General features: G+C 38.4%; 1 protein-coding gene across 1 annotated transcript in view; it reads right to left on the reverse strand.

Annotated features, from left to right (window-relative positions):
* LOC306897906 (mucin-5B-like) overlaps positions 1 to 27205 on the reverse strand; it is a gene marked incomplete at both ends in the record, with an annotated part of 34814 nt that extends 7609 nt beyond the window's left edge. Inside the window, 26 exons of the mRNA XM_079463028.1 lie at positions 4384 to 4524; positions 4795 to 4923; positions 5009 to 5165; positions 5236 to 5475; positions 5712 to 5891; positions 5987 to 6097; positions 6205 to 6343; positions 6865 to 7016; positions 7097 to 7197; positions 7412 to 7464; positions 7560 to 7815; positions 7994 to 8120; positions 8231 to 8325; positions 8425 to 8589; positions 8818 to 8955; positions 9143 to 9212; positions 9294 to 9395; positions 9803 to 9941; positions 10247 to 10364; positions 10809 to 10937; positions 11282 to 11498; positions 12177 to 12283; positions 12375 to 12465; positions 12546 to 12660; positions 12744 to 13002; positions 27127 to 27205. Coding sequence (XP_079319154.1) covers positions 4384 to 4524; positions 4795 to 4923; positions 5009 to 5165; positions 5236 to 5475; positions 5712 to 5891; positions 5987 to 6097; positions 6205 to 6343; positions 6865 to 7016; positions 7097 to 7197; positions 7412 to 7464; positions 7560 to 7815; positions 7994 to 8120; positions 8231 to 8325; positions 8425 to 8589; positions 8818 to 8955; positions 9143 to 9212; positions 9294 to 9395; positions 9803 to 9941; positions 10247 to 10364; positions 10809 to 10937; positions 11282 to 11498; positions 12177 to 12283; positions 12375 to 12465; positions 12546 to 12660; positions 12744 to 13002; positions 27127 to 27205 — 3610 coding nt within the window. The remainder of the gene's footprint in view (positions 1 to 4383; positions 4525 to 4794; positions 4924 to 5008; positions 5166 to 5235; positions 5476 to 5711; positions 5892 to 5986; positions 6098 to 6204; positions 6344 to 6864; positions 7017 to 7096; positions 7198 to 7411; positions 7465 to 7559; positions 7816 to 7993; positions 8121 to 8230; positions 8326 to 8424; positions 8590 to 8817; positions 8956 to 9142; positions 9213 to 9293; positions 9396 to 9802; positions 9942 to 10246; positions 10365 to 10808; positions 10938 to 11281; positions 11499 to 12176; positions 12284 to 12374; positions 12466 to 12545; positions 12661 to 12743; positions 13003 to 27126) is intronic.
* Positions 27206 to 27783: the final 578 nt, after the last annotated feature.

A 27783-nucleotide genomic window follows, 5' to 3' on the forward strand; every position in this document is an offset into this window, starting at 1 on the left:
TGGTGATTGTGGTCATGGTGGAACAGTGTCCACTCTCTTTACAACAGAGCATTCTGATCTCATAGTCAAAACACTGCTCTGCTAAGCCTTGGTCTTTATTTAAGCAAACCAGTCCGTCTTTTGCATTACACTTCACCACCTGACCAAGCTGTGAAATAGAAAGTCCAGGGAAAAGTTTTGCACGACATTCAACTTGGTCTGGAACTTTGCAGAGGGTTGGATAGGTGACAGTTATATTTTCAATCGATATTACTTCGCCACCATCAGATCCTGTTGTTGGGCCACCAAAGTCAAACCAATCTGACCAACTGCAAGTCACAACACAACCAGTTGTAGTAGGTGTTGTAGTTGATGGATTTGTGGTAGGCGTTGAAGTAGGCGTTGTAGTTGATGGAGTTGTTGAAGGTGTTGTAGTAGGTGTTGTAGTTGATGGAGTTGTTGAAGGAGTTGTAGAAGGTGTTGTAGTTGATGGAGTTGTTGAAGGTGTTGTAGTAGGTGTTGTAGTTGATGGAGTTGTGGTAGGAGTTGAAGTAGGTGTTGTAGTTGATGGAGTTGTTGAAGGAGGTGTAGTTGATGTTGTGGTTGTTGGAGTTGTGGTGATTGTGGTCATGGTGGAACAGTTTCCACTCTCTTTACAACAGAGCATTCTGATCTCATAGTCAAAACACTGCTCTGCTAAGCCTTGGTCTTTATTTAAGCAAACCAGTCCGTCTTTTGCATTACACTTCACCACCTGACCAAGCTGTGAAATAGAAAGTCCAGGGAAAAGTTTTGCACGACATTCAACTTGGTCTGGAACTTTGCAGAGGGTTGGATAGGTGACAGTTATATTTTCAATCGATATTACTTCACCACCATCAGATCCTGTTGTTGGGCCACCAAAGTCAAACCAATCTGACCAACTGCAAGTCACAACACAACCAGTTGTAGTAGGTGTTGTAGTTGATGGAGTTGTGGTAGGCGTTGAAGTAGGCGTTGTAGTTAATGGAGTTGTTGAAGGTGTTGTAGTAGGTGTTGTAGTTGATGGAGTTGTTGAAGGTGTTGTAGTTGATGGAGTTGTTGAAGTTGTTGTAGTAGGTGTTGTAGTTGATGGAGTTGTTGAAGGTGTTGTAGTAGGTGTTGTAGTTGATGGTGTTGTAGTAGGTGTTGTAGTTGATGAAGGAGATGTAGTAGGTGTTGTAGTTGATGGAGTTGAAGAAGGTGTTGTAGTAGGTGTTGTAGTTGATGGAGTTGTTGAAGGTGTTGTGGTTGTTGGATAAATTGTGGTGGTCGATGGTGGTGGACATTCAACACTTTCACAGCATTTAGCTTTAATCTCATAATCCAGACATATAGGCTGTGTTTGATCTTTATTTTCACAAATTAATCCTGAATTGTTGCATATAACGTTTTGGTGTAATTCTGATAAGGGTATCCCTGGATATCGCACAGCCTGGCAAACAACTTCGATTGGGTTTTCACATACTTTGTATCGTCCAGACCTTATGATGTTTTTTATTGTTTCATTGTCACCGCCCCGTGGTCCGAATTTAGGATAATCAACATTCATCCATGATGTCCAGTAGCAAACACTACAGATGGTCTTAGTTGTTGTTACTTGTGGTGTTGTTTTGGTTGATGGTGTTGCAGATTCAGTGGTGTACTTGCTGACTTCAGTTACTGGCACAGATGTCCCTGAAACAAAATAATTGAAAGCCGTCAGAGATTTTGCATTGATTTTCTTTTGGAAATTATTTTAACCTTCTATGTAAATACTGACATCAAATATATAATTAATTTAGCAAAAGGTTATTCCATTTATTCATTAAAACTAGTGATGCACCAAAATTAAAATTATGGGCCTAAACTGATACCTAAAATTCAGGAAGCAGTTACCCGAAAACCGACACAGAAAATGACTTAAAAAAAGTTTTGAAATAGTTTTTAATTAATTGTATTAATTACATGTGCTAGAACCACAAAAGTTTTAGAGCGCAACTTTAAAAGCAACTCAAAATATGTAATTTTTCCTTGGTCAATCAAATCAAATCTATCTTTTTTACCAATCATCTAAACATTGTAGTTTTAGAATTATTCTGGAATTATTATATGCATGACAGTAAACTCAGCAGCTCTTGCTAACACAAGTTGTTTCTATATGGGGCACAATCATTTTAATGGAAATAACACAAGGAACACAAAGTGGCAGTGTTCATGTCAACAGGCTTAAAATGAGCTTCAGTGATAAACAGTACCTGTCAGAAGACAGTCTGAGTGATTTACATCATCAGTTGCTGACAGATCTTCCTGCCGGTCATTCACATCTACACTCACCTAAAGGATTATTAGGAACACCATACTAATACTGTGTTTGACCCCCTTTGGCCTTCAGAACTGCCTAAATTCTATGTGGCATTTATTCAACAAGGTGCTGAAAGCATTCTTTAGAAATGTTGGCCCATATTGATAGGATAGCATCTTGTAGTTGATGGAGATTTGTGGGATGCACATCCAGGGCACGAAGCTCCCGTTCCACCACGTTCCAAAGATGCTCTATTGGGTTGAGATCTGGTGACTGTGGGGGCCATTTTAGTACAGTGAACTCATTATCATGTTCTAGAAACCAATTTGAAATGATTCGAGCTTTGTGACATGGTGCATTATCCTGCTGGAAGTAGCCATCAGAGGATGGATACATGGTGGTCATAAAGGGATGGACATGGTCAGAAACAATGCTCAGGTAGACTGTGGCATTTAAACGATGCCCAATTGGCACTAAGGGGCCTAAAGTGTGCCAAGAAAACATCCCTCACAGCATTACACCACCACCAGCCTGCACAGTGGTAACAAAGCATGATGGATCCATGTTCTCATTCTGTTTACGCCAGATTCTGACTCTACCATCTGAATGTCTCAACAGAAATCGAGACTCATCAGACCAGGCAACATTTTTCCAGTCTTCAACTGTCCAATTTTGGTGAGCTCGTGCAATTCCTCTTTTTCCTATTTGTAGTGGATATGAGTGGTACCCGGTGGGGTCTTCTGCTGTTGTAGCCCATCCGCCTCAAGGTTGTGCGTGTTGTGGCTTCACAAATGCTTTGCTGCATACCTCGGTTGTAACGATATTTCAGTCAAAGTTGCTCTTCTATCAGCTTGAATCAGTCGGCCCATTCTCCTCTGACCTCTAGCATCAACAAGGTATTTTCGCCCACAGGACTGCCGCATACTGGATGTTTTTCCCTTTTCACACCATTCTTTGTAAACCCTAGAAATGGTTGTGCGAAAATCCCAGTAACTGAGCAGATTGTGAAATACTCAGAGCGGCTCGTCTGGCACCAACAACCATGCCACGCTCAAAATTGAACAGGTGTTCCTAATAATCCTTTAGGTGAGTGTATATGTGCCTTTGGAACGTGCACAAGTCAATATGTATGATCTCCGACAATAAAGCCGGTCACGCACAGCCGCCCATCACACAGAGCGAGTGTAATTTTCTGTCAATATCGCTGGTTTAAAGCTTGTCTTCTTTTATTTCTATTAGTTTTAGCATTTGTTATTGGCATGCATACGTGGTCGTCCTTTGAAAACAGCTAGAGTGAGCACAAACATATAATGTAAACTTAACGGCAGCCGAAATTTCGTTGCATCACTACTTAGAACCAATCAGTCATGACATGAGTCGTTTTTTTATGAATCATTACTTAGTCATCCCCATAGTATTTCTGTTTCTGAATAATCATATTACTAAATCAGTGTTAGTAATGATCTCAAACAAGCTAATAAAATACATCACAGGGCTTTCTATAAGATAAATTTAAAAAAATTTAAAACGCAATTTCTCTCTGTTTAAAAAAAATCCTTGTTTAAAAGCATGAAGTACTTTATTTTACTGATATGAACAATATCAAACAAATGTAAATATGAAGTTAAAGAATGGAGTATAAAGTTACCCGATGTTGTACTTGAGAAGTTGAAGACAGTAGTTGAAGCACCGGTTGTCGGATGCGTCGTCGGGGGCGTCGTCGGATGCGTCGTCGGATGCGTCGTCAGACATGGATATATATTCTTTTTAATTTCTCCATCTTTTTCACAGACGGCAGTCATGCAGTGGCCAAGCCCATCTGTAGTATTGTATATAGTTTCTCCATACTGATATTTGTTCCCCTTAAACGTGCAGGTGCAAGCTGCAAAAATTTGGAAGTGAAATCATTTACTCATTGGGCATCTTTGAAAAGTCAAGGAAATTGTGTAAGTATTTTTTCTTACCAGTGACATTGTATTCGCAGTTGATTTCGATGGAATTGCAAATGCTTTAGGAAGGAAATGAAAAAGAAATATGACAGTTTGTCATCACAGTAAGTAGTAAAAGTGGACATTAAATGGAAGCAGCATACCATATTTGACAGTTCTCTTTTGAAGGAACTCTCTCATGATTGTCGTAGTGATTCCCTTGCTTGTCATAGCAGCCACACCACTCCTTCTCCACACATTTCATTGTGTCCTCATCGAAGTAAGACTGTCCAGGGGGACATTTGGGGTAACAGCCTATGGAAAACGAAATCGAACACATATCACAGAATTATATCATCAGCCCAGATAGCCCAGGTACATCTGTAGGAAGTCTGCTAAAGATCCGGAAAACATCTGCTGTGCAAAAACATCTTATAGGACAGTTTAACATACATTAAAAAAAATTTAAGATATCTTCATGATGGGTATATGTGAAATCTGACATGAGACATTTCAGAGACGTATTGCAGATGAAGATATTAATTTAAATTTGCCACCAAACAAAAACAAAAGTAAGATTTTTACCTTCAAGTGCTGGGATTTGACTTGAGCATTTTCCAGACGGGTTTCTGCAGGTCTGCATACACGGAGCTCCGCAAGCTTTGTAGTGCCACTCACATTCACCAGGTGGGTTGTAATAATCACAGAACAACGCTGCAAAAAAACCCAACTTATTGTAGGCTGATGAGGATTTTTTTACATTATACTAATCGAATTGAAAAAGTTTTCGGTGACTCACGACATATTTGTGGACTTCTCCAGACGACGCAGGCTCCGGCTTCATTACAGGCTTGTGCATAAGCAGCGACAGTCGTACAGAAACATTCACAATCTCCACCGCTGTCACAAGCGCAAGAGTCTCTCACACAAGCGTCGTAGAATGAAGATGGATCAACCTTAAAGGGAAATTTTAGTTATCAGCACAAGATAGACAGGGCGAGTCCTTTAGATAACACGTCGACTTACTTGAGAATGGCACGTTGTGAAAATGTCGCTGGTGATGATGCTGCACTGTTTCTGAGCCCAGGATTGTCTGTAGGGGTTATTTGTGCAGGGACTTTTGATTTCAACCGCGTCCGGACAGCTGGAGGACTCCTTCCAACTGTTTCCAAAGACCAAAGGTTTGACCACCACCTCTTGACTTCTCAACATGAAGTCGTTGTTCGTGTTGCCATCGTAGTTTCCGCAGAGACCACAAACGGCACCCTGTTATGGGAGAACATATTGACTCAAAACATCCAACAGCTTTCCAAGAAAACAAATTTTACACATGAAAAAATACTTTGAAACGTTACAAACAAATATGTGGCAAGAAAATATTACGTTTTAAATGAACAGTAATGGCAAAAACTATTTACTGTTAGTTAAGAAAACATTTAACACTTTACAATCCACATGCATTTACAGTAAAATTTGCTTTTAACAGAATGTTTTTTTCTCACCTTATATTTTGGACCAAGTTTGATGAACATGCTTGTCTTACGGTCCCATATGACAATCAGACCATTATTCGCCTCAATGACCATGTAAATTCCCATGATCTGAATTTGGTATGGAATATCTTCCCCCACATCCCTCTGGAAAACTTCATAACCTCCATCTGTCAGTTTGAGCTCCTTGTTCTAAGAGACAGAAAATTTTTATTGATCAGGCACCCGGTCGCTTCTATCATCAAACGCGAGCGATCTAACAGAACAAAAGTAATACAAGTGCTCACCCCGAGGAAGATCTTGACAGCTTTAGAGCAGGTGGTACCTGTCGTTCCACAAGGTACGTTCTCCGTGAGAACCCTGAAAGTTCCGCTGGCATTTGATAGACCACAATCGTCCTGCACGGGTCAAAGAAAACTCACAATTAATATTGCACTGATTTCTTTAGTCTTGTTATAACAAAAAAAACCTGTAGAACACAACTTGATTTTTAAGGTTCACTCACTCTTATCAGAGTGTATTCACAGTCTCCATCAAAAGTGTATCTTTTCCCATCAAATGTAATGTAATGCCCATCGCCATAAACTGTGCAGGTGCCATGACACAGGTTTGTTGTACATTTCCATTTTCTACCATTACATGTGCTAGAAACACAGAGAACATTTATGTTAAATACACAGAGAAGTAGATTCATGTGCGACTTACTAAACACAGCCTGAATTTGGTCAAGATGCTACGGTTGGGTCAAAAAGTTGACGAATGCAACCAATGGGGTAAATTAACCCTGAAACTTGACCCCACCATGGTTTAAACAACATTTCAGGCTGAAACGAACCTGACCCTCAACGGTTGGGTTCGTCTATTTTTGACCCAACCCCTGCGCTATTTAGAACTCGGCAAACATCATGCTTTTTCGTTTAAGCATTTTTTTCAGAAAATCTTTATTATCTCTACTTTTGCTTCTGGTAAATTTTATTTAATAACGTTTGGATATAAAATGGAGATTACATTTTTGTTGTGTAAAAACTGCATACAATGAAAATCATAAATTATCATACAGAGAGCACATCAGGCTAGACTAAAAACTAACCACGCACTGATATATGGGCTAATAATTGGTATCAGTCGATGTTTCTAAGAGAAGCTGGTAGTGTCATGGTTTTACCAGGTATTGCAGTCCACGTTGATGGTTTCTCCAGGTTGGTGTGCAACGCCGTTGTGAATGCACGGACATAGATTTTCATTGATGCATCCACCTTTACCATCCAACACCAGCCCGGGCGGACACATACAGCCTGAGACACACTCGGTGCTGATCTGTTTCACAGACAACCAGACAACATTACCAACCCGCCTGAAGACAACCAGTGAAGCATGTTTGTCATCATATGACTTACACAAGCCATCTCGACAGTGTTACAGCTTTTCTGACATTCAGAGCCTGTAAATCCAGGAGCGGCACTCGTGCAGTTTATGAACTTCATCGGTTTGGGGCACGCTAATGGCAACACACAAAAACATGAGTGCTGAATTTAAATTAATGACTGTTTTCAAAGATGTCTGATGAAGCACTTAGGAAAATAAACCATGGTTTTACTACACATACTACACTGACACCATATAGCATTTGCGGTTGCTTAAAAACTAGAAATACTATAGCGAAATCATAGCTCCTTTTTGTAAGGAGGTGACAGAGCATCTTAACCACTCACATGGCAGTCGAATTCTCTGTCCAATGCAGTTGAGTCTTCCTCCTCTGCAAGTGCTGAAATAAAAGCAAACAAAAGCTCTTTTACTCCGATTTCAAGAATAACAAAGTGGCCTACATTTAATCGACCGGCTTTATTGATGCACACATACCACATGGTGCCATCTCTATTGGTGACTTCTCCGGGCGGGATCACGGCACCTTTGATGTAGCATGAGCATCTGTCTGGAGGAACACATTTGCCGTTTTCATCCAGATATGTCCCTTCAGGACAGACGCATCCGTCCACTGGCTCAAATGTAGCGCTGCAGGTGAAGTCTGGTTCACTGTGACACCGACAGGAGCGACTGTTGTTCTCAACTCTGTAGGAATAAACCATGGTGCTGGGACAGCTGGACGAAAACGACCCTGAGAAACAACAACAAATGCTTTTAAAAACTCCAGAAATAGCTTCATGTGCATCTCTCTCTCTCTCTCTCTCTCTCTCTCTCTCGTGTTTCAAAGTCTTTGTTAAATATAATTTACATGAACCCAGGTTTGCGAGACTGGTATAATGGAGGGGACATTTCGGTTCAACAGAACATACCACATGTAGTGTTTCTCCAGTTGGGTAGGAAAATCCCTTTAGCCGCACATGCGTGTACATACGAAGACAAAGCGGCACACATGCAGTCCTCACTTTTCTCACAGTTGCAAGAGTCATAAACGCAGGTCTGTCGGAATAAAACCACACTGACATTGATCCATCTCAAGAAAAAAATGATGCATGGGCATTCAAACTGCAATGGGTTTGATGCTGTTCAGTCTCTGAGATGAAACTCACCTTCTGATAGACATCGGGACTGATGTCTTTGTGGCACGGAGCAAAAACCCCTTTGGGGTCGGACAGCAGAGAACACCATTTTTGAGCGTATCTCTCTGAGAACACAGACAGGTGAAGAGGGTTATTTTTTCCAACAATAAAGATGCCATCTTTTTATTACCATCAATAAAGAATATTGAATGAAGACTGAGCACCGTTATCCAGACTAAGACTGCAAGGATCCTCAAAGAAACTCTGAACATCGGGGCAGTTTGCTCTTAATTTCCAGCCATTGGCGAAACCAGCAGCTGTTCCTTCCAGAGATCCGCTGACCGTGGTGAAGTCATCCGCCTGAATGCTGTTAAAGTTACCACACAGACCTGGTGCAAAAGATTACACAAACATTTTAGACACAGACAGAAAAAATGTCGGATATGATGAAAAAATGTTGCTAATTTTTTCTAATCGTACAAAGCAGAAGTAAATCTGGTTCTCAATTTTGAATGTATTGCTGAGGAAAGTCAATTAGAAATTTAAAATAAAGGTAAATTTGGTCAAGTCATCCAAACGTTTATGTGTATTTATTATGTTGGAAGGTTTTTTCTTACCGCTAGTTTTCAGCTTGTGTCTCTCATTGGCTTTGATGTAAACCTGCATTATGGGTACCAGTTGGATCTCCAGCTGAAGGCCAAAAGATGTTTGGACGATGATGAAGAACGTTGTGGGCTTGAAAATCATCACGTCGGCTGCAAGGGACCATATTTTTAATTTAGTTTCAATTACATTTATCCATTTAGTTGTTGGAGCTGTCACGGTTATGACATTTGGCCGACGATTAATTGCCAAAATGGTCAATTACGATTAATCGTCAAAGCCATAAAACAGACAATTAATCGCAATTATCATAAATTTCATCATAGTTCTGTAATTCACCTGTTGAGAGCGGGAGCTGTGACATTATTCTGTTAACATAGAGCTTCCCATCAGACTGAATGCTGAAGACCTGAAAACATTCAAAACATTCGTTCAGTTATAAAGGCAACGAGAATCATTTCACATGAAAGTCGAATGTGCGATTACTTACCACGTTCCCCTCGGACACATACAGAGTTACCGTCTTCAAACACGTCTCAGTGTCGGTCAGGCCACATTTCATCAGATCTCCCAAAACTGCAAAGTCTGTTTGCTGAAATAAACATACGTGTAATTATATTAATGAAATGTTAAAAATGAGATCTTTATGGTCCTAATCACACTTTCACCCGTTGCCTTAACATATGGTCAGAAACCAATGGCGCTATCCAGACAATATGTCGTCACAGCAAGCCCAGTACGTGAGGCTAGTGCTTCAACCTTTATTTTGTCTACTGTATTCTGAGTCACTTTAAAATCCTAAACCCTATCATTTTATTGTAAAGCACTTCAGCTCAACTTCGGTCTTGTCAAATTGTGCCCAATACATTTGACTTACCGTATGAGATCTAAATACAGTTGTAAATAAATAAAGGAATTTTGTAAAGTGCAGTAACTTTATTCATATTCTACATTGATTTACTGCTTTCATATGAGGTAAAACCATCAGAAATCACAAACCTTGGTAAGAACGTAAGTACAGTCTCCGTGAAAGTTGTACGTCTTGCCATCATAGGTGGTTATATGTGAGCCGCCCTCCACCGAGCAAACTCCCGGGCAATCTTTCTCAACACAACTCCACTGATCATTCAAACAAGTGCTGTATGAAGAACAAAAGAAAAGATTCAGTCATTTTCTGAATGCTAAATAATTTTCTCCAAACCCAATATTTGGGTAGATTTTCCCAAATCATTTAAACACTGTGACTATCATAACATCCCAGGATTAGCCGCTCAGCCAATGGCGTGAGTTCAGGGAGGGGCTTTGTGTCATTATTTCAGCATTTGTTTTTGTTGACTCTGGTGCTGAAGAAAATGCTTACTAGTGCTGAATACTGATACTGAAAAAAAATCTTCAGAAGTAAAAATCATCTTGAATGAATAAGCAAAACAAAAATACGTTTACCATTCTTTACAGTTGCTTTTGTACGTCTGCCCGGGTTTGTATATTTTTCCATTGTGAACGCAGGAACACTGATCCTTAGCGATACAACCTCTGTCAGTGATGTCATCAAACACAAATCCTGTAACACATCACGCAGACATTTGTTTAATGTGTGCTTAATCGTTTCCTGAAAAATGTTGCTCTTGCATGTCACATGATAGGCTAAGCTCCGCCCCTCCAGAGGCATCCACTGCGTTACTAGTGTACAGTAAGTGTATGTTTAACAATTTTCTAGATCATTTAAGTCAAGGTCTGTTTACAACTTTTAAAGTAAAACTATACAAAAAGAAACAATTTTGTTTGACGACACGACATTTGGCAGACGCTTTTATCCAAAGCGATTTACATAGCATTATCCTATACATTTTTATATCAATCCCCTGGGATTTAACCAACAACCTTGCGTTGTTAACGCAATGCTCCTGAGCTACAGGAAAGCTTGGCTGCAATATATTTTAAACCAACGCACACAAAAAAGTAACATTTAAAAGCTGAACATTTGTGGGTTTAAAACATTCTGTACCTTCAGGACAGAAACAGCCATCGATGCAGTGATCTTCACAGATATGAGCTCTGTCAGGGTTTGAACACGTGTTGATACAAGGATTCCCACATTCCTGATGGACCATACTGGGATGAGGACACGATTTACCTACAAATATAACAAAAACACACAAGAGAATAAATCATCTTTGCTTGAACGAGTCGTTTCTGTTCCATTGAAAGTTTGATGACTTTCAATGTTTCCAAGAGAGTCTAATGTTCTCCTGAAGTGAGAAGAACAATTAGATCCTCTGCAAATCAATTAACCCGTTTAAATCCTAAAATTTGAGGCAGGACTTCCTTCCCTAGAGCGGCCATTTTAATCGTTGCATTCCTCACCATGCATTGTAACATCTTGTTTATATTAATATCTTTGGTCATGTTTAGCGTTACGAGGTGACACACATAACATCTGTTTTAGTTTCGAGGTGAACTGGCGGAGGTCACTCTTACCGCAGAACTGTTCGCTCCTCCAGGCATCAGGTTTTCCTCCGGCGTGAACGCACTGTCGTGAGTATTCTGAGATGGTGCCGCAGATACAGAAAGATCTGGTGCTGTTGGTACATTGACACAAGTCCGACTCACAGGCTTTGATGAAAGAGTCCAGCGGCACGAGATCGGTGCAGCCGCTGAATGATGGCCCAGAGAGCAGCTGCTGACATACTGAGGTCTGGAAAAAAGCAAAGACCATTTTAGGCTATGTTCACATTTGACTTCTTTTTTGTTATGAAAAAGTTGACAATGGCCCTTTTTTTAGCTTGCGGTAAAAAATCGTAGCCGGCAATGAAAGCGTTTGTGTGCGAAGGGAGCTCAGAGAAACAGATACTAATTTCTCGCTAGAAATGCAATCAAGAGTTATTGAAAGTGATAGTTGAACTTGAATACATATGAAACTATGCTCCAACCAGCTTTTCCGTATTTGATCTTCTTCCTCGCATGTTGTTAAAGAAATGACAGGTCTCGCTACTCGCTTCTCATTGGTAAGCTGTGAAAAAGGTGCTTGACATTGGGCATTTAAAGTTCAACTTCACAACATGCTCTGAGCTGAAGAAAAGACGCTGGTGCTCGCGTTTTAATAAAACCATTTACATTCGTGTAATCGAACCTATGACATGTGAGGCAATGCTCTAACATTGAGCTATATGAACAATTTGAACAAATGAATAAACACAATATACATTATCATTGATATCGTGGTTTTAATGGAAAATATAATGGTGTCTACTGGTACGTGATGGATTCTATTGGTGGGATGTTATTTGGCAGAAGGCAACCATTCAGTTCTATTGGAATAATGCCCAACATTATTTTGCACTTCAAGCGACAATGTGCAAAATAATGATCTTACCAGTTTTTTGCAGGTCTGTTCTGTTGAAATCAATGGTTCTGTACAGGTTTCTGTTGGACCGTCCATCTTAGCAAAATGTGCGTAGTCGTATGGAGATATCTCAACACCTTAATAAAAACAAATTGAACATAAATGATCCATCCGTCTTACATTTTTACATATTTTAATGTCAGATCCACATGACCACTTCTTATTTACCGTTACTGATGAACTCGTTGTACACCTGGATGCCATTAAAGTCTCCACATAAACCACAGGTCTTATTTTGGTACTTCTTGTCCAATTCAACCTGAAGACAAAATGAACGGGAGAGCTAAAGCTTTTTCCTCACAGAACCATGCGTGATGCTCATATCGGTGCGCTTCTCACCGTGAACGAGTCGTTTCTGTTCCACATGGCCACCAGTCCAAGTTTGGCAGTGATTTTGATGTACATCGAACTGTTTTCAATGAGGACCCCCGAGCGGCTGAAGGGCAAAGAGACCCTAACCAAAAAATAAAACAAAACACATTCAATCCTGCCTTCACGAACATTCCTGTAAGTCACATATGAGCAGAGAATACTTACGGCTGGCCGTCGACACTGACGGAGCCGTCGGTGAGCTCCACCACCGTCCCGTCCAGCTTCATGGTGATGATGCCAATGGTCGGTTGGTTTTGTACCACCTGTCGTCTCATCTGAATGTTGAAGTCCTCATAGTTGCTCCGACACAACGAGGTGAAGATGTAGTTACACGTGGACGACAGTTGGAAGATGTCGCCGTCGAAAGTCTTGAAGTGATAGTTACCCCACGTGCTACAGATCTGTTCATTATGAGCAGGGATCACTGTCATGAAGAAGAGTTTGATAAACAGATGGTCAGCTTGTGATATTGAATCAAATGTTTGCATTCTCAATCGATTGACTGATTCAATGTGAAGATGTGTGTGTCCTTATCACAACCACATACATTGTAGATGTAAAGACTACTCATGTTTATAGCTCTTTAAATGATCCCCATTTATACAAAGACGGCTCGTGTCTTAATACATTCTTATTGTTACAGGTTTTATAATATTATTCATATGAATCAATAATATTATTATCTTAAACAAAAAGGTGCTTCAAAGAACCTTTTGGTTCCATAATGAACATTTGAAGAACATCTGAAGGACCTTTCTGTTTCAAAAACGTGTTGGGAGAGAGGTTCTTCAAAAGTAAGAAAGAGATGGTTCTGTAAAGAACCTTTGACTAAATGCTTCTTTGTTGAACTAAACGTAGGTCTTCATGGCATCGCTGCGAAGAGTTTTTTAAGCACCTTTATTTTTAAGAGTGTATAAATAATCTCTTGTGAACTTTGACGAACAATAGAATTTACATGATCAATTTCAGGCATTTGTTTACACGCATAAAATTATATATTTTTCTCTCCTTTTCCTACAATACAACTTTTTAAACTCCATATTCAACGTTTGAATCGTAGAGAAGAGGCGTGTAAATAAATAATGCTTTTTGACAAAGTTATTCTTCTGTAACTTGGATCAGAGTTATTGTTCTTGTATGATGGATGATGTTGACTGTGGTCTCCCGTAAGGGTGACCTCCGTGATGAATGTAAAACTAAGATTATATAACAATGCCTTCTTTAGACCCTGCTGAAGCAAACCTTAATGACATTCTGGGATTGGTCAAGACTCAATTATTTCTCGGGCTTATGGTGTCACAATAGAAGAGGTTAAACTGGAAGAGCGAGGCAGGAGATTTAAAAGATCACTTTCTAATCAAACATCCGACTTCATATACGATAATCTGTACTTACATATAAGTGTACAATATTAATGACATAACACGAATAATGAAAGCGCATGAATATACGAGTTACAGTACCTGTCTGTGTGTTGTTCATTTTCATATATAAAATGATCCACTGTAGAATCCATAACACTATTCCTGTCGATCTCTCCATGCTTGCTCTGTGGATTGGTGGTTTGTCCACAGGTGTTTGAGAACACACTTAACCTGAGCTTTACGTTTTATACCTCCCGCTTTTGTGTGAAGGCCTAGGAGGGGTTGAGCTTGGATCTGTGCCACAATGTCCATCGCCTTCTGACTAAAACATGTCACGTCAGTCATAACAAAATCACATTCCAATGAACATATTTACAATTGCTCATTAGCAAAGAGTAAACTTGATTCAAGTGAAAACTGTGAAATGCAATGTTTGAAACAATATCGCACAATGTTGTTTCTAGATACATAACATTCACTTATAATTTGTCATTTTCGTGAATATGGTTATTGGCAATTTAAGAAAATCATTTGTGCAAATTTGTTTACGTGCTTTATGCAATTATGTAAATCGTTCTTTGTGTAACAATTTGTTTTAAGGTTTAATAAGTTAAGTTTTACACACTTAAATGATAAAAATAATAAATAAAACTGAAATTCATTAATCTTATACAGCAACAAATAAATACACCAAAATTGTTCAAACTTGAACTAAAATTACCATCAAAACAATCAATATAACAATAAATGCTCATTTAAAATATGAATAAAACCAAAATCAGGCTTAAAGCAAATCCAATTTTAGGCTAGTTTTGGAAAAACTAGTATAGAGTTCTGGTCAACAGTGATATATATGCACAATATTTAATGCTCCCTCAAAATCTGAGGTGCATAGTCCAAAACAGATGAAACCCCCTGACTTTTAACATTGTTATCGCACACAATCTTTCGTTACATAATGCAAAGAACATGTTTTTTATCCTAATATAGCAAAAATGCATAGAAAAACACTAAAAGCTCATATAAGGTAAACATTGAGCAGAGCTTTATTTCATTCTCCGGACTCTTGACTCAGTAAACTTTGCTCATGTGTTGTGTTATTTTTTGCCAAACCTCCTTAAATTCTTCTCGAAGCTGAGCTTCAGTTTACACTCACACACATAAAATATTTTAACACATTTTTCTTATTTGCTTGATTTGAATTAAACATTGCAAAGATCAAAGGTCACATTTGGCCATTACTGTAATTCTGAGCGAACTGTCTGTTATCACAGCTCAATGCTGTCATCACCGATAATGTTCTGAATATGGGGCTCGTATAAAATTTCTAGGTGTGTTAAGCTGATATCAAAGTTTATCCGATTTTGACTCACAGGACGCTTTGACAGAGCTCCACAGGTGTGGACCCATGATGTCTCATTACAAACACTGACATTGTGTTTCTTATCAACAGCAGCCCATTAACACAACAGCATTAGAAATAAGTCCATCAAAATGATTGAGAATCGTGTTTACTTTCCTACTGTTTGTATGTCCAGCAACGCGCAATAAATGTTTAACAGAACTGATATCATGATATCAGAGCTCAGCCACACCAAACAGTAGAGAGTCTATAGATCAATCATCTATACGTAGAGTATTACTTCATTCCAACACTTGCACTATATTTATGGACATTATTACCATTCCGGTTAGCGTATGATCTCATAATCCTAAAGCACAACTTTTATATCAAACACACCTGTGCTATGTACAACACACATTAAGCATATGAACGGGATCCATTAGATCCAAAATGACTTTAGAAGTGCCCATCAACAACTAACAAATCCAAAACGCTACAAACTGAAAAAAATCCCATTTCTTACTAATGTCTTTCCTGTAGTTAGAGTGGTTAGAGGATTGTGTTAACAACGCAAGGTTGTGTGTTGGATCTCAGGGGATTGCAGATACTTATGTATAAATGTATTGGATAATGCAATGTAAGTTGCTTTGGATAAAAGCGTCTGCCAAATGCATAAATGTTAATGTAATGCTTTTGCATCTGCTGCAATAGATCAGTTGGTAAAGGATTAGTTTAATACATCGATAGTCAATGAACACACATACACATAATAATAAATGCATAGCTTGAATGCATGGTGTGTTGTTTTTGGATAAAAATGTAGAAATTAAAATGTTTCATCCAACATGAGCAGAACGCCCATGAATGTCTTGACTGCACAAACCAAACAGAGCCACTTTAAAAGCCACTTCCAATTCTCTTTTCAACATAAAGAATAAATAACAGTTGGATAGTTTTAATGTAATTTAATACAATGAATATACAAAAATATATACAATATAAAGATATTTTAATGTAAAATACATTTTTATATTATAACCAAACAAAGACTAGTGGCCTGTACCACGATGCGAGGTAAACAAACACTGAGTTGCAGAGTAAGTTTTGAGTGGACAATACCAGACGGAAATACCTCCATGGAAACTACAATTTGTGAGAAAATCAAAATGTTTCTCTTTTGGAAACAGGCTTGAGTTACCTTGCTTTCTCGGGTATGACGTACCTCACATTCTGAAATGGAAAACCCAGAGTTTCCCTCATTTCAGGGTTAATATATTCAGAGTTTTCACTGAAACGGGCCCCAGGTTGGGTTTGTCTGGTTTTTCTGAAATCTTACCCGGCAACTCGATGTTTGTTCACCTCGTTTTGTGATACAGGCAACAGAAGTTTACTTCGGGCCAGACGTGTGCCTTCCATTAAACAGTCTATATAGAGAAAAATATAAAGGAACCAGCAGGATCTGAAGATGTATGAGTGCATGTCTGCGAAAGCATGTCTTCACATGTCTTCACCATCGTATCTCCACTCGCTGATGCAGATCTATGTTCCTGCCAGATCACTGCGGTCTGCAAAGGAACAACGACTAGTGGTACCATCCCAAAAAGGAAAAAAGTCACTCTCCCGTACCTTCTCTGGATCTGTTCCACATTGGTGGAATGATCTACCAGCTGCTACAAGATCAGCAGACTCGGTTGCCATCTTTAAAAAACACCTAAAAACATCTCTTCCATCAACATGTCTCTGATTGATTTATCCTAATTCTTTTCCCTTTGCTTCACAAAAAATAAATGAATAATAAAATAAAAAATGTCTAACCTCACTATTCTTAGCTTTGTGCTAGGCTTTAATGGACTAGTTTTGATGCACTTACATTTACTATAATTGCTCGCCTTGCTCTGTTCTGCGAAGCGTGATCACAACTTCACATGACACGTAATTACGTGGAAAAACTGCACTGAAAGTGTAATTTTGACCTTCAACTGTTTGGAGTCCATTGAAGTCCACTATATGGAAAATAATCCTGGAATTTTATCAAAAACCTTAATTTCTTTTCGACTAAAGAAACAAAATAAATAAACAACAGGGGTGAGTAAATTATCATGAAAATATATGTTTACAGTGAGCAATTCCTTTAAAGAATTTTAGATCAAGAACATCTACAGTCACCACTGGTTTTCCCCAAGGCTCTGTTCTGGGCCCTCTTCTATTCATTTTCTATATACTCCCTCTCGGTTACATCTTAAGGAAGTTTGGTATCCCCTTCCACTGTTATGCGGACGACTCCCAACTTTACTTGTCTGCCAAACCCACTGGTTCTTTTCCTCAACCTTTTCTGTCCAGTTGTCTAGCTGAAATTAAAGATTGGCTTTCATATAATTTCCTGAAATTAAATGGTGACAAAACTGAGTTCTTACTGAGACATTGCACTGGCTTCCAGTTAAGTTTCGAGTTGATTTTAAGACCTTATTACTCACGTACAAGGCACTACATCATCTTGCATCCGAATCTCTCACTGTTTACATCCCTGCACATCCTCTTAGATCTTCATCTTAACTTTCTCTTGTGGTACCTCAGATTCAATTAACTACCGTGGGTGCTAGATATTTTAGCTACGCTGCCCCCGCCTATGGAACTCCATTCCTTTAGATATCCGAAACAGCGAATATCTGTAGACCTTTAAAACACGTCATGTTACATGGTTTGTCCCGTGCAGTGATCTGTATATATTTATTCTTTTTTTCTTTTATGTTTTTCTCTTTGATGGCTGTGAGGTGACCTTGGGTGTTTTGAAAGGCACCATCAAATAAAATGCATTATTATTCTTATTATTTGTGCTGTGCAACATTTTTGTCAAACTCGATAACGAATTGATATTTGTTCAGAACTTGCAACACAGAAAATGGCACATGTTCTGTTGACATGAATTCGTTTTTAGGGAGTTGACACCTCAAGAACGTCCCATTGATGGACATTAGTCATGTGCTTTGATAGCCTAAATTAATACACACACACACACACACACAAAGGGAGTATGAAGGAATAATTGTACAACTTTTTGTGATTTATTAAGAAAATATTTATAATTAAGAAAATAGTCTATAAACTCAAAAAAGTATCCCAATGGTTGGACAACCTCTTTTTGAAAAGAACCCAACATATTTGTTTTAACATGAAACATTTACCTCAGGGCAATTTGTCATTAATCTAGAATTGTTTTATGTAACCAGCAAAATTGAAATATTAAATCATAACAGGTGAGTCAACAGACTGAGGGAATTTCTCAAAATTAAGCAGAGAGCCCAACTAGGACAAAAAAGCACAATTTAGTTTCAGTGGTGAATATTGATAGTTAGCAGATGTTCTCCGTTCACTCAGTTTTCCTAACATGATAAAAACTTGTCAGATATCATTTAAATATATCTTATACCCTTCATGAACAGTGCAGAGACTTTTATTTGTCTAGCTAAAGTTACCAGGCACCTCCTGTTCAAATGAGCTGATCTCACAGCATTACATTGTTTGATAACTGTATCATTTATTCGTTTTCACTTTGAAATATAAAAAAACAGGTAATAGAGTACAGTAAAAGTGATAATATTCCTATACACAGCAAAATCACCAGTGTTAAAAAAGCTCAAATGAACTCTCACAGTATATATACATAAATACACTTTGAAAGTGTGGATTATATATACACTGTTAGTGTTGATTTGACCTTTGAAAGTGTGGATGATTATATATGCACTGTGAGAGTAACACTGGCAATTTTTCGCTCATGATGGTTTGTTCATAAAACTTGATTGATATTAGGCTCTCCACTGTAGACTCAACAAATAAAAAATGTTCATGATCATGAAACATTTATCGTAGCAGATGTTTTATTTCAGCAGTTAATGATAAAGATTTGTTCAGTGCTTGCTACACAAACTTTTACACTTTTGTTCTGTTGAATAACATTTGCTTTAAGGGATTTGACAAAATGTGCCGGAGATGAGCATCAGTCAATCTAGACATATCATATGATTTGATTTATTGAATATCAACACAGTTTGTCATTAACACATGTACTCCCAAACAAACATGTGAGTCGTGTAAAGAGCTCTGAGGACATGAATCGATGATCTCTTTCATCTGTAGGATCAGCACTTTATTTGAAGGATGATTGGAGAACGACACACATCAACTTGAACCTTCTCAAGTCAAACTCCTCTGTGTATAACAGCAGCTGTGATCAGAGCAAATTGAAACTTCCTGAAGTCTCATCTGTGTCTCAGATATTTCTAAAAGTGTTGGTTTGTTAATGCGTAGGTTGAAGAACTCACATCGGAGGTGTGTTTTGTTCATGAAGGGCTTCTGATTCTGACCATATAAGGCAAGTGGCTCAGAATAGGATGTGATGTGACTGATCTGAATTATGTGGGTGTGAGTGAGAGGATGCTGAAGGATAAACCTTTGCATTTCCATGCAGTTCCATGTACACTCAGAGGATCTTTCAGACAAAAAGAAAACCATGCCATCATTATTCACCCCATGTTATTCAAAATGTTATTTTGTTGAACATAAAGAAGACATTTTGAGAAATGTTCAACACATATTTGTGTTCAGTCAAAAGTCAGACATTGATTTTTTTCAGTGTTGTTTGGTTATCAACATTCTTCAAAATATCTTCTTATGTGTTCTGCATAAGAAAAAAGTAAAAAACAGTGTGAATTAATGATGAATTTGTATTTTTGGATGAGCTATCCCTTTAAAGTGATACCAAATGTGTATAAATGTCTTTGTTCTGATGAAAACAGAGAAACAGATCTCAACACCCGTTGACTCCCATGGTAGGAAAAAATACAATGTAAGTCAAAAGTGCCCCAGAACTGTTTGCAGTCCTACATTCTTCAAAATGTCTTCTTTTGAGTTCAACAGAAGGAAAAAAAGTGATTTTTTTCTACTTTGGGAGTCAACGGGGGTCAAGATCTGTTTGGTTATAAGCATTCTTCCAAAAATCGTTCTCTGTGTTCTTCAGAACAAACAAATTTACATGATTTGGAAACACTCGCAGTAAATGATGACAGAATCTTTAAGGATAAGTATTGTTTTAAAGGCTAAAAGTGTATGAGTTGCATTTGAGTTGTACCTGAGCCTTTGCCGTTTGCTAAGATGTTTTTCTGTATGGAGTAGATCTGTGATCTGTTCCTTATAGATATTTCATGTTAGCATTCTTAATCTTATTTTACTCAGAAAAATTTAAATCCATTACATTGTACAATCATTTTCACAAGTGTACCAATGTTTCAGTTTGACTCAAAATACAGATGTGACTATGAATAGTCCTGCATGCATCATGCAGTGTTTGCCAATAAAGAGCAGATCCACAACCAGACGTCAGTGCGTCAATGTTTATGCAGCCCTTTCTTTAGCAAATATTTGACATGAACGCGCTTACGAATTCTCAAAAATGAGAAAAGCTTGGCATTCTCACGCTATTATAGTATTTAAACATGCTACAGCACAATACCCTTGAGCTATTTTTGGAATTGATGGGTGAACTTATATAACCTGATGCTTGAGATGAAATTCAGGCCTTAAAAACAAAACAGGTTTTGTACCTGGGCAATGCTGAGAAGTAAACTAAACCTCTGTCCTTTGAATAAGTACCAACCATCGCCCCAGAAGAAAGGCTACAGTGTTTTTCACCTATAAAACAGGAAGATTTAATTATTGCAACATCTAAACCTACAACTTGCTTATTAGACCCCATACCAACTAAATTATTAAAAGAGTTACATACTTTTCTATGTAAAGCACTTTGAATTACCATTGTGTATGAAATGTCCATGCAGAGATCGGCTGCGTTGCGGTGCGCCTGCCCCTCCGCGTAAGCGAACAAACGGCACCCGAAGTTGGCATGAATCTTCGTATTCTGCAAAATACGATGTCGTCATCATCACTGTTTCCAGTTAATAAACAAAGTCAGACAGCATTTTATCTTGCAGTGTCTGTCTGTAGATGATATTACAAAGCTAATTTCATACATTAAAGATGGTTTAATTGAAATCGACAACAAACGCACTATTACGCAAAAGGAACACGCCCCGCCCTGCATTGCTGCGCCCTCGAACGTGCTGAGCAACGCAGGCATGAAATCTTTATCATAGCTTAGGTCAAGTGAATAATAATACAAATTAATAAGCGAAGACGACACTGGTTCCAAATAAACAATGATGCTCAAAACTGCTCTGTTACACAGCTAATATCACAACAACAGCATATCTTGGTTCTGACAAACAGCAAAACCAATGTTACTCACATACGGATCCGAATCAAAGCGATCTCATTGGGGTGAGTCTTACACAATCTTTCTCGGTATGCCTTTACCATAGTATTGCGGGTGCTAGCTTCGCTCTGTTAAAATATTTAGAAACTTTCTTACTGTAACTGAGCATAAATTTAAATCATTTGAAGTGCTTGCGTTGAACATAATTATTCCTTACAAAAGTAAAAAATTATTGCTTTCTTTTACATTGGCTGTATAGATGGTGTATAGACCCCCTGGTCCCTAAGCTGTCGCACCGATGAAGTCAAAAAAGATTAATAAGAAAAATACTGCACCATGGTACAATAGCACCACTCGCACCTTAAAAGAGAAACTCACAAACTAGAGATGTTTTTTACAGAAAAAAAAATCGAAAACATTCGTGACAAAATAGTAAAAACTCAACCTCCAAATCTGTCCTATGAATTAGCACCAACCATCGCTTCAAAAAAAGGCTCCAGCGTTTTTCACCTATAAAACAGGAAGATTTAATTCAACTTATCGCAACTTCTAAACCTACAACTTGCTTACTAGACCCCATACCAACTAAGTTATTAAAAGAGTTACTACCTGTTGCAATTGAGCCCATTTATAACATTATCAACTCGTCAATTAATCTAGGCCATGTCCCAGGACCCTTTAAGATGGCCGTAATTAAGCCTCTAATCAAGAAACCAAATTTAGATCCAAATGAACTAGGAAACTATAGACCGATTTCAAATCTTCCATACCCGTCTAAAATACTAGAAAAAGTAGTGTGCACTCAGTTGTGCTCTTTCTTACAAAATAACAACGTGCACGAAAAATTTCAGTCAGGCTTTAGATCGCATCATAGCACTGAAACTGCGCTCGTTAAAATTACAAACGACCTGCTTATAGCATCAGATAAAGGCAACATCTCACTCCTGGTCCTGCTTGACCTTAGTGCTGCGTTCGATACCGTAGACCATAACATACTTCTAGATCGCTTACACAATTATACTGGTATTGAGGGACAGGCACTACAATGGTTTAGATCTTACTTATCAGACAGACATCAATTTGTCCATTTAAATGGGGAATCATCCAATATAACGCAAGTAAATTATGGATTACCTCAAGGATCGGTTCTGGGACCCGTGCTGTTCTCCAAATACATGCTCACCCTCGGAAACATTATTAAAAAACATGGAATTAGCTTCCATTGCTATGCAGATGATACTCAGCTATATATCTCATCAAGACCAGATGATTCCTCCCAGCTATCCAAATTGGCAGAGTGCATTGAAGATATACAATGACCTGTAATTTCCTTCTTTTAAATTCTAATAAAACAGAAATATTACTTATCGGACCAAAGACACGCAAACCGAATATTTCTGATTATAAACTGCAAGTTGAAGGATGTACTGTTACTCCAACAAATACAGTAAAAGATCTAGACGTTATATATTAGACAGCAACCTGTCATTTCAAATCACATCTCAAAAACAGCCTTTTTCCACCTAAGAAATGTTGCCAAGTTACAAAATATTCTGTGTGTTGCTGACGTGGAGAAGCTTATTCATGCATTTATGACCTCAAGACTTGACTACTGTAATGCACTACTTAGTGTTTGTCCTCCATCATCAATAAACAAACTACAGTTAGTTCAGAAAATACCATCACATAACCCCAATTTTATCAGCCCTTCACTGGCTTCACATTAAGTATCGTATTGACTTTAAAGTTCTTTTAATCACTTATAAAGCCTTAAAGGGTTTAGCCTCTACCTACCTAACAGAGCTTCTACCACACTACAACCCATCACGCTCTCTAAGATCTCAAAACTCTTTTGATAACACCTAGAATAACTAAATCCACCAAAGGGGGTCGAGCTTTCTCATAGGTAGCACCTAAACTCCGGAAGAACCTTCCTGATATTATTCCAGGATCAGACACACTCGCACAATTTAAATCTAGATTAAAAACGCATCTTTACAGCCAAGCATTCACTTAATGCAAAATATGCTAAATAAACCACCAGGAGATGCTGACATTAATTTAAGTTAATTAATGAATTATTTATAAATTCATTCATTAAAAAAATAAAGACAACGTCTGACACGGAAAGGCGTCCCGCACCTGATGAAAGCGATACTCGCAGAATGCCCAAGATTCATGTAGCACCCTTTATGGCCTTATATGGATTTGTAAAAAGTGATTTGGGAGTCACGGCCGTGAGTCAACGCTCTCTCATCCCAGCATCCAGTAAACTCTATAAGATGTCATTAACACTGATATCTCGCTGTGGTCCTACAAAAGAACAATTCAACCTATCTCAACGCGCTTGCGTATATGAAAGCAGCGTTACGCGGTCACGGAGTGTTGTTTGGTAAGCAGGAGTGGCATCAGAGGCGGGACGTCACCTCAGATATGACCACATACAAACACAAACTTCTCAAATGATTAATAGGACTTTAGTGATTTTGTTACACTTTTAATACAAACATCGTGTAAAAAGATCCCCGCCTCCTCTTAATGTTCCTTTCTCCGGACAGTGCTAATATGAGAAATATTCTCTGTATTTGATATTTTCCTGATTTCCTGAACTCATTTGAATAATTATCTTCAGTTTTCCATCCTTATTTCCGTCCTATCTTTAATGTCAGTAAATGTGCTTTACAAAAAGAATGAACATTGTGAAAAGCACTATTTCCAAGCCTTTTTTGTCATATTTCTAAGCATTTTGGATGTTTACATTTTAAAAAGAGATATAAAGCAACAGAACAGAGGAGTTACTGCCTCCCTTGATCATTTCTGATCTCTAATCTGACCATGCATCTCACTTTAAAAACACAGTATTGCGCACAAAAAAACACTTTCCTTGATTTACAACACAAAGCTTTAAATATTGAATTATAAATTGAGCTGTCCGGTACGATTACACCAGTGAATTTCATTTCAACACAAACACAGTTGCCAGACTAAACATTTAGATTAAATGTTGCATGTATATGTCAAATCTTATATTGGTCCTATCGGTTGATAATATAAACTAGGGTGACGTTTAACAATGCCTTTAAGTGTCATGAAAGATGTGTAGTGTACTCACACCATAAACTGATTCATAGAGACATAGGGAGTGAAACAAGAGAATAAAGAGATGCTCATCTGCGCTCTAGTGGATGTCAGTGTAATGGCAGAGCTGCAGGAAAGAGCTTGAGATGAAAACGCAAGCATGGGTGGAGTACAGATAAAAAACCACTTCAGACTCCAGAATCTACTGCGGGACTCAAGGGACTGAGGTGTGGAGCTTCTGTAAATATCCTGTTAGAAGGATCTCACCACTCTCAATGTAAAACCATTGATTGTTTTATTCACACAGTAAAAGAAATGTTTGTTAGTCCAATATCACATGCTTACTGGTTTCTTTCTGTCATATGTTTTCAGAACCAATATGCAGAACGACTGATTTAACTGTCACCAAAAAATGAAATCGAGAGAATTGAGCAGCTAACACTGGATGATTATTTGTAGTACAGGTGTGAAGTTCGGTCATTACAAATAATAATTTCAGAAAGTGAATAATTAAAGCATTTAAAAAATGATAATTTAAAGAGAAAAGTAAACTTCTTTCATCATCAAGTGTGAGTTTCTTTCGTCTGCAGAACCCAAAAGAAGATCGTTTAAAGGAACAGGTAGTGCATATGCGCATTGCATTTCTTGGAGGATCCACCAGGTGGCAACCGTGTCCTGGGAGCATCGATTCAATGTAGTTTAAGAAAACCTGAACACTGTAGGCCCGGAGAGATAAAGGCCCTTTTCACAATGACACCATTTTCACAAAGAAGGGCATCATAACTTCCGTTTTGCAAAATAAGATGCAAGCGAATTTACCAACAGTGACTGAAAATACGAGTGGTCAAGACATCGATTTTTATTGTGTTTAGCATCAGGCATGTTTATATTTCGTAACGTTATTGACCGACAGAACACTTATTCGAGATCCAAGCTTCATACAAATGAGTTAAAGTCATCGGTGACACTACAGTAATTAGTTTCATTTCTGACCTAGACACAGTTTAGCATCGGAAATGTTTCTTCCCTAAAGTTTATAATCATTTCCAAGTTTACATAAAAGTATCATATATTTTTGACGTGTCGTTTAACTTTTCACCAAATGTTGGTTACGGAATAAGTCACGGCAAACGGTTCCTCTATCTGTTTCACTTTAAACAGGCAGTGTTTCTAGATGGTGAAGCGAAGTTCAAAATCTCCTGGAGCAAAGTTCACAAGACATTTAGAGCTTCATAAAGGACTACGGCTACATGACAGCAATGGTGGCAGATGTTCTCTCCTCCGTGATGAATTTAACGCAGAGCGTGGACATGACACTACACAGAACACGCATCATGGCATCACAAGAGAGACTCCAGATGGCAGATCAGATTTTAGACACAGACATGTTCACGAACACATTGCACATACACCAGCATTCACCACTAGACTTGTCTGTAACACAACATTAGTGCATGTGTGTGCAGATTGCAGAATCTCCACAAACCTTTATTTAAATTGAATTTGAAGAATGTTTACATTGTTTGGTAATGCCTGTACATAACTCATTCTATAGAAGAACTGCTTTGTAAACATGAGCAATACAAGATCTTAAAATCACCAGATTCTCCATGCCAGGTCCTTTTCTGTATAATCAACATCTGCATCTTTGAATCCTGCAAAGGTTCTGTCTGGTTCGGGGTAGACATTTCTTATTCTGTTAACTGCACATGATGGAATGACTGCGGGTTCTTCTGCACAGCATCAGTAAGAATCATCTGAAAACACATCTCTTCCGTCAACACCTGAACGATCACTTCGGACTTCTTTCTCTTTTCTACTCTTTAAAAAAATGTACATCTTCGCTCTGTATGCTGTGATAGTCTATATGAGACTTGTTCTTTTTGTTGTCCTTATGTTGTTCCAATTGCTTCCATTGTTTACCTCTTGGACAAAAGCTTCTGCTGAATGACTGAATGTAAATCTGTAAAAAAACAGACGTTATGGAACATGTATCAGTTATGTACCTTAACCTGAGAAATGACTGAAGCCTTTAGACAAATGACTTGTTCAATTTGAATATTTAATAGCATACACATTCAGTTTGACTGTTTACAAAGTTAAGCTTAAGATACACACCCCTCTGTTCTCCACTGTTGGAAATGACTCAATAGGGAAAGTAAAAAATAAAATCACCTAAGAAAACCAGCTACAAAGGTTATTGGAGGGCATCAGGTAGGACTTTTATGAAAGTAACCCGTTATGAAATAGCCATTTCGTGCTAAATATCACAGCTGAAAACCCCAGCAGTTTATTATGCGCCAGGGAGACTGTCGTGGCGACTGACATGGGCAGCCCATGACATACGGCCGACTGCCTCAACGCCTGTGTGTGCTGTGATGCACAGGATATCGGCAATACCATAAACGCAGTAGCGTGTTCTTAACAGGGTTCACTGTGTAAAGCATTTAGGTGACAAATCTGACTGATGTGTAGCTCGATTCGAAAACTTACCTTGAACAGCTACAGCGAAAAATTGCAGCTCCTTACAGCGAACGCTCAGGTAAGCAATAGCCACAGAGACACCATCCATTTTGAACCACTGTCGCCTCATACCTCCTCCGGTCGTCTTCGTTTTCATTTCATTGATACCGAACATCTCATGTTTTCATCCCCTTTCATTTCATATCTGGCTTAAATTGAAAAGGCTTAAGACAGATGATATTTTTATAACATAGCAGAATCATAATAAAGCAGAGATCAGCGCAACCATTCAACGTCACTTCCCAGAATGCATTGCGATGTCACTTACTAATCTTTTTTACTCATTGTTTAACGACTTAAGCCATATTTTGTGAACTGTATATGGTATCAGTATACTTTGGGGCAATGGTAATCTAATAAGGTGTACAAGTCTAAATACCCAGAGTTCCTTTTAAAGAACGTTTATAAGCAAACAACACAGTGTCATGATTCTGCCTTCTCTTGTCTTGATTTTCTGGTCTAGGAGCAGAATCATGACAGACCCACATGTTTTATGTGGCGAGAATCATATTATAGTCAATCAGGACATAATATGCGTTCTCTCCAGTCTCGTCATTTGGCCCCGCCCCTCTCGTTTCTAGTATAGCTTTCCTCCTGTGTCTCATTACCCACACCTGCCCATCATTA

The sequence above is a fragment of the Barbatula barbatula genome (genome assembly GCF_947034865.1).
Source record: "Barbatula barbatula genome assembly, chromosome: 1".
Classification (NCBI taxonomy): Eukaryota; Metazoa; Chordata; class Actinopteri; order Cypriniformes; family Nemacheilidae; genus Barbatula; species Barbatula barbatula.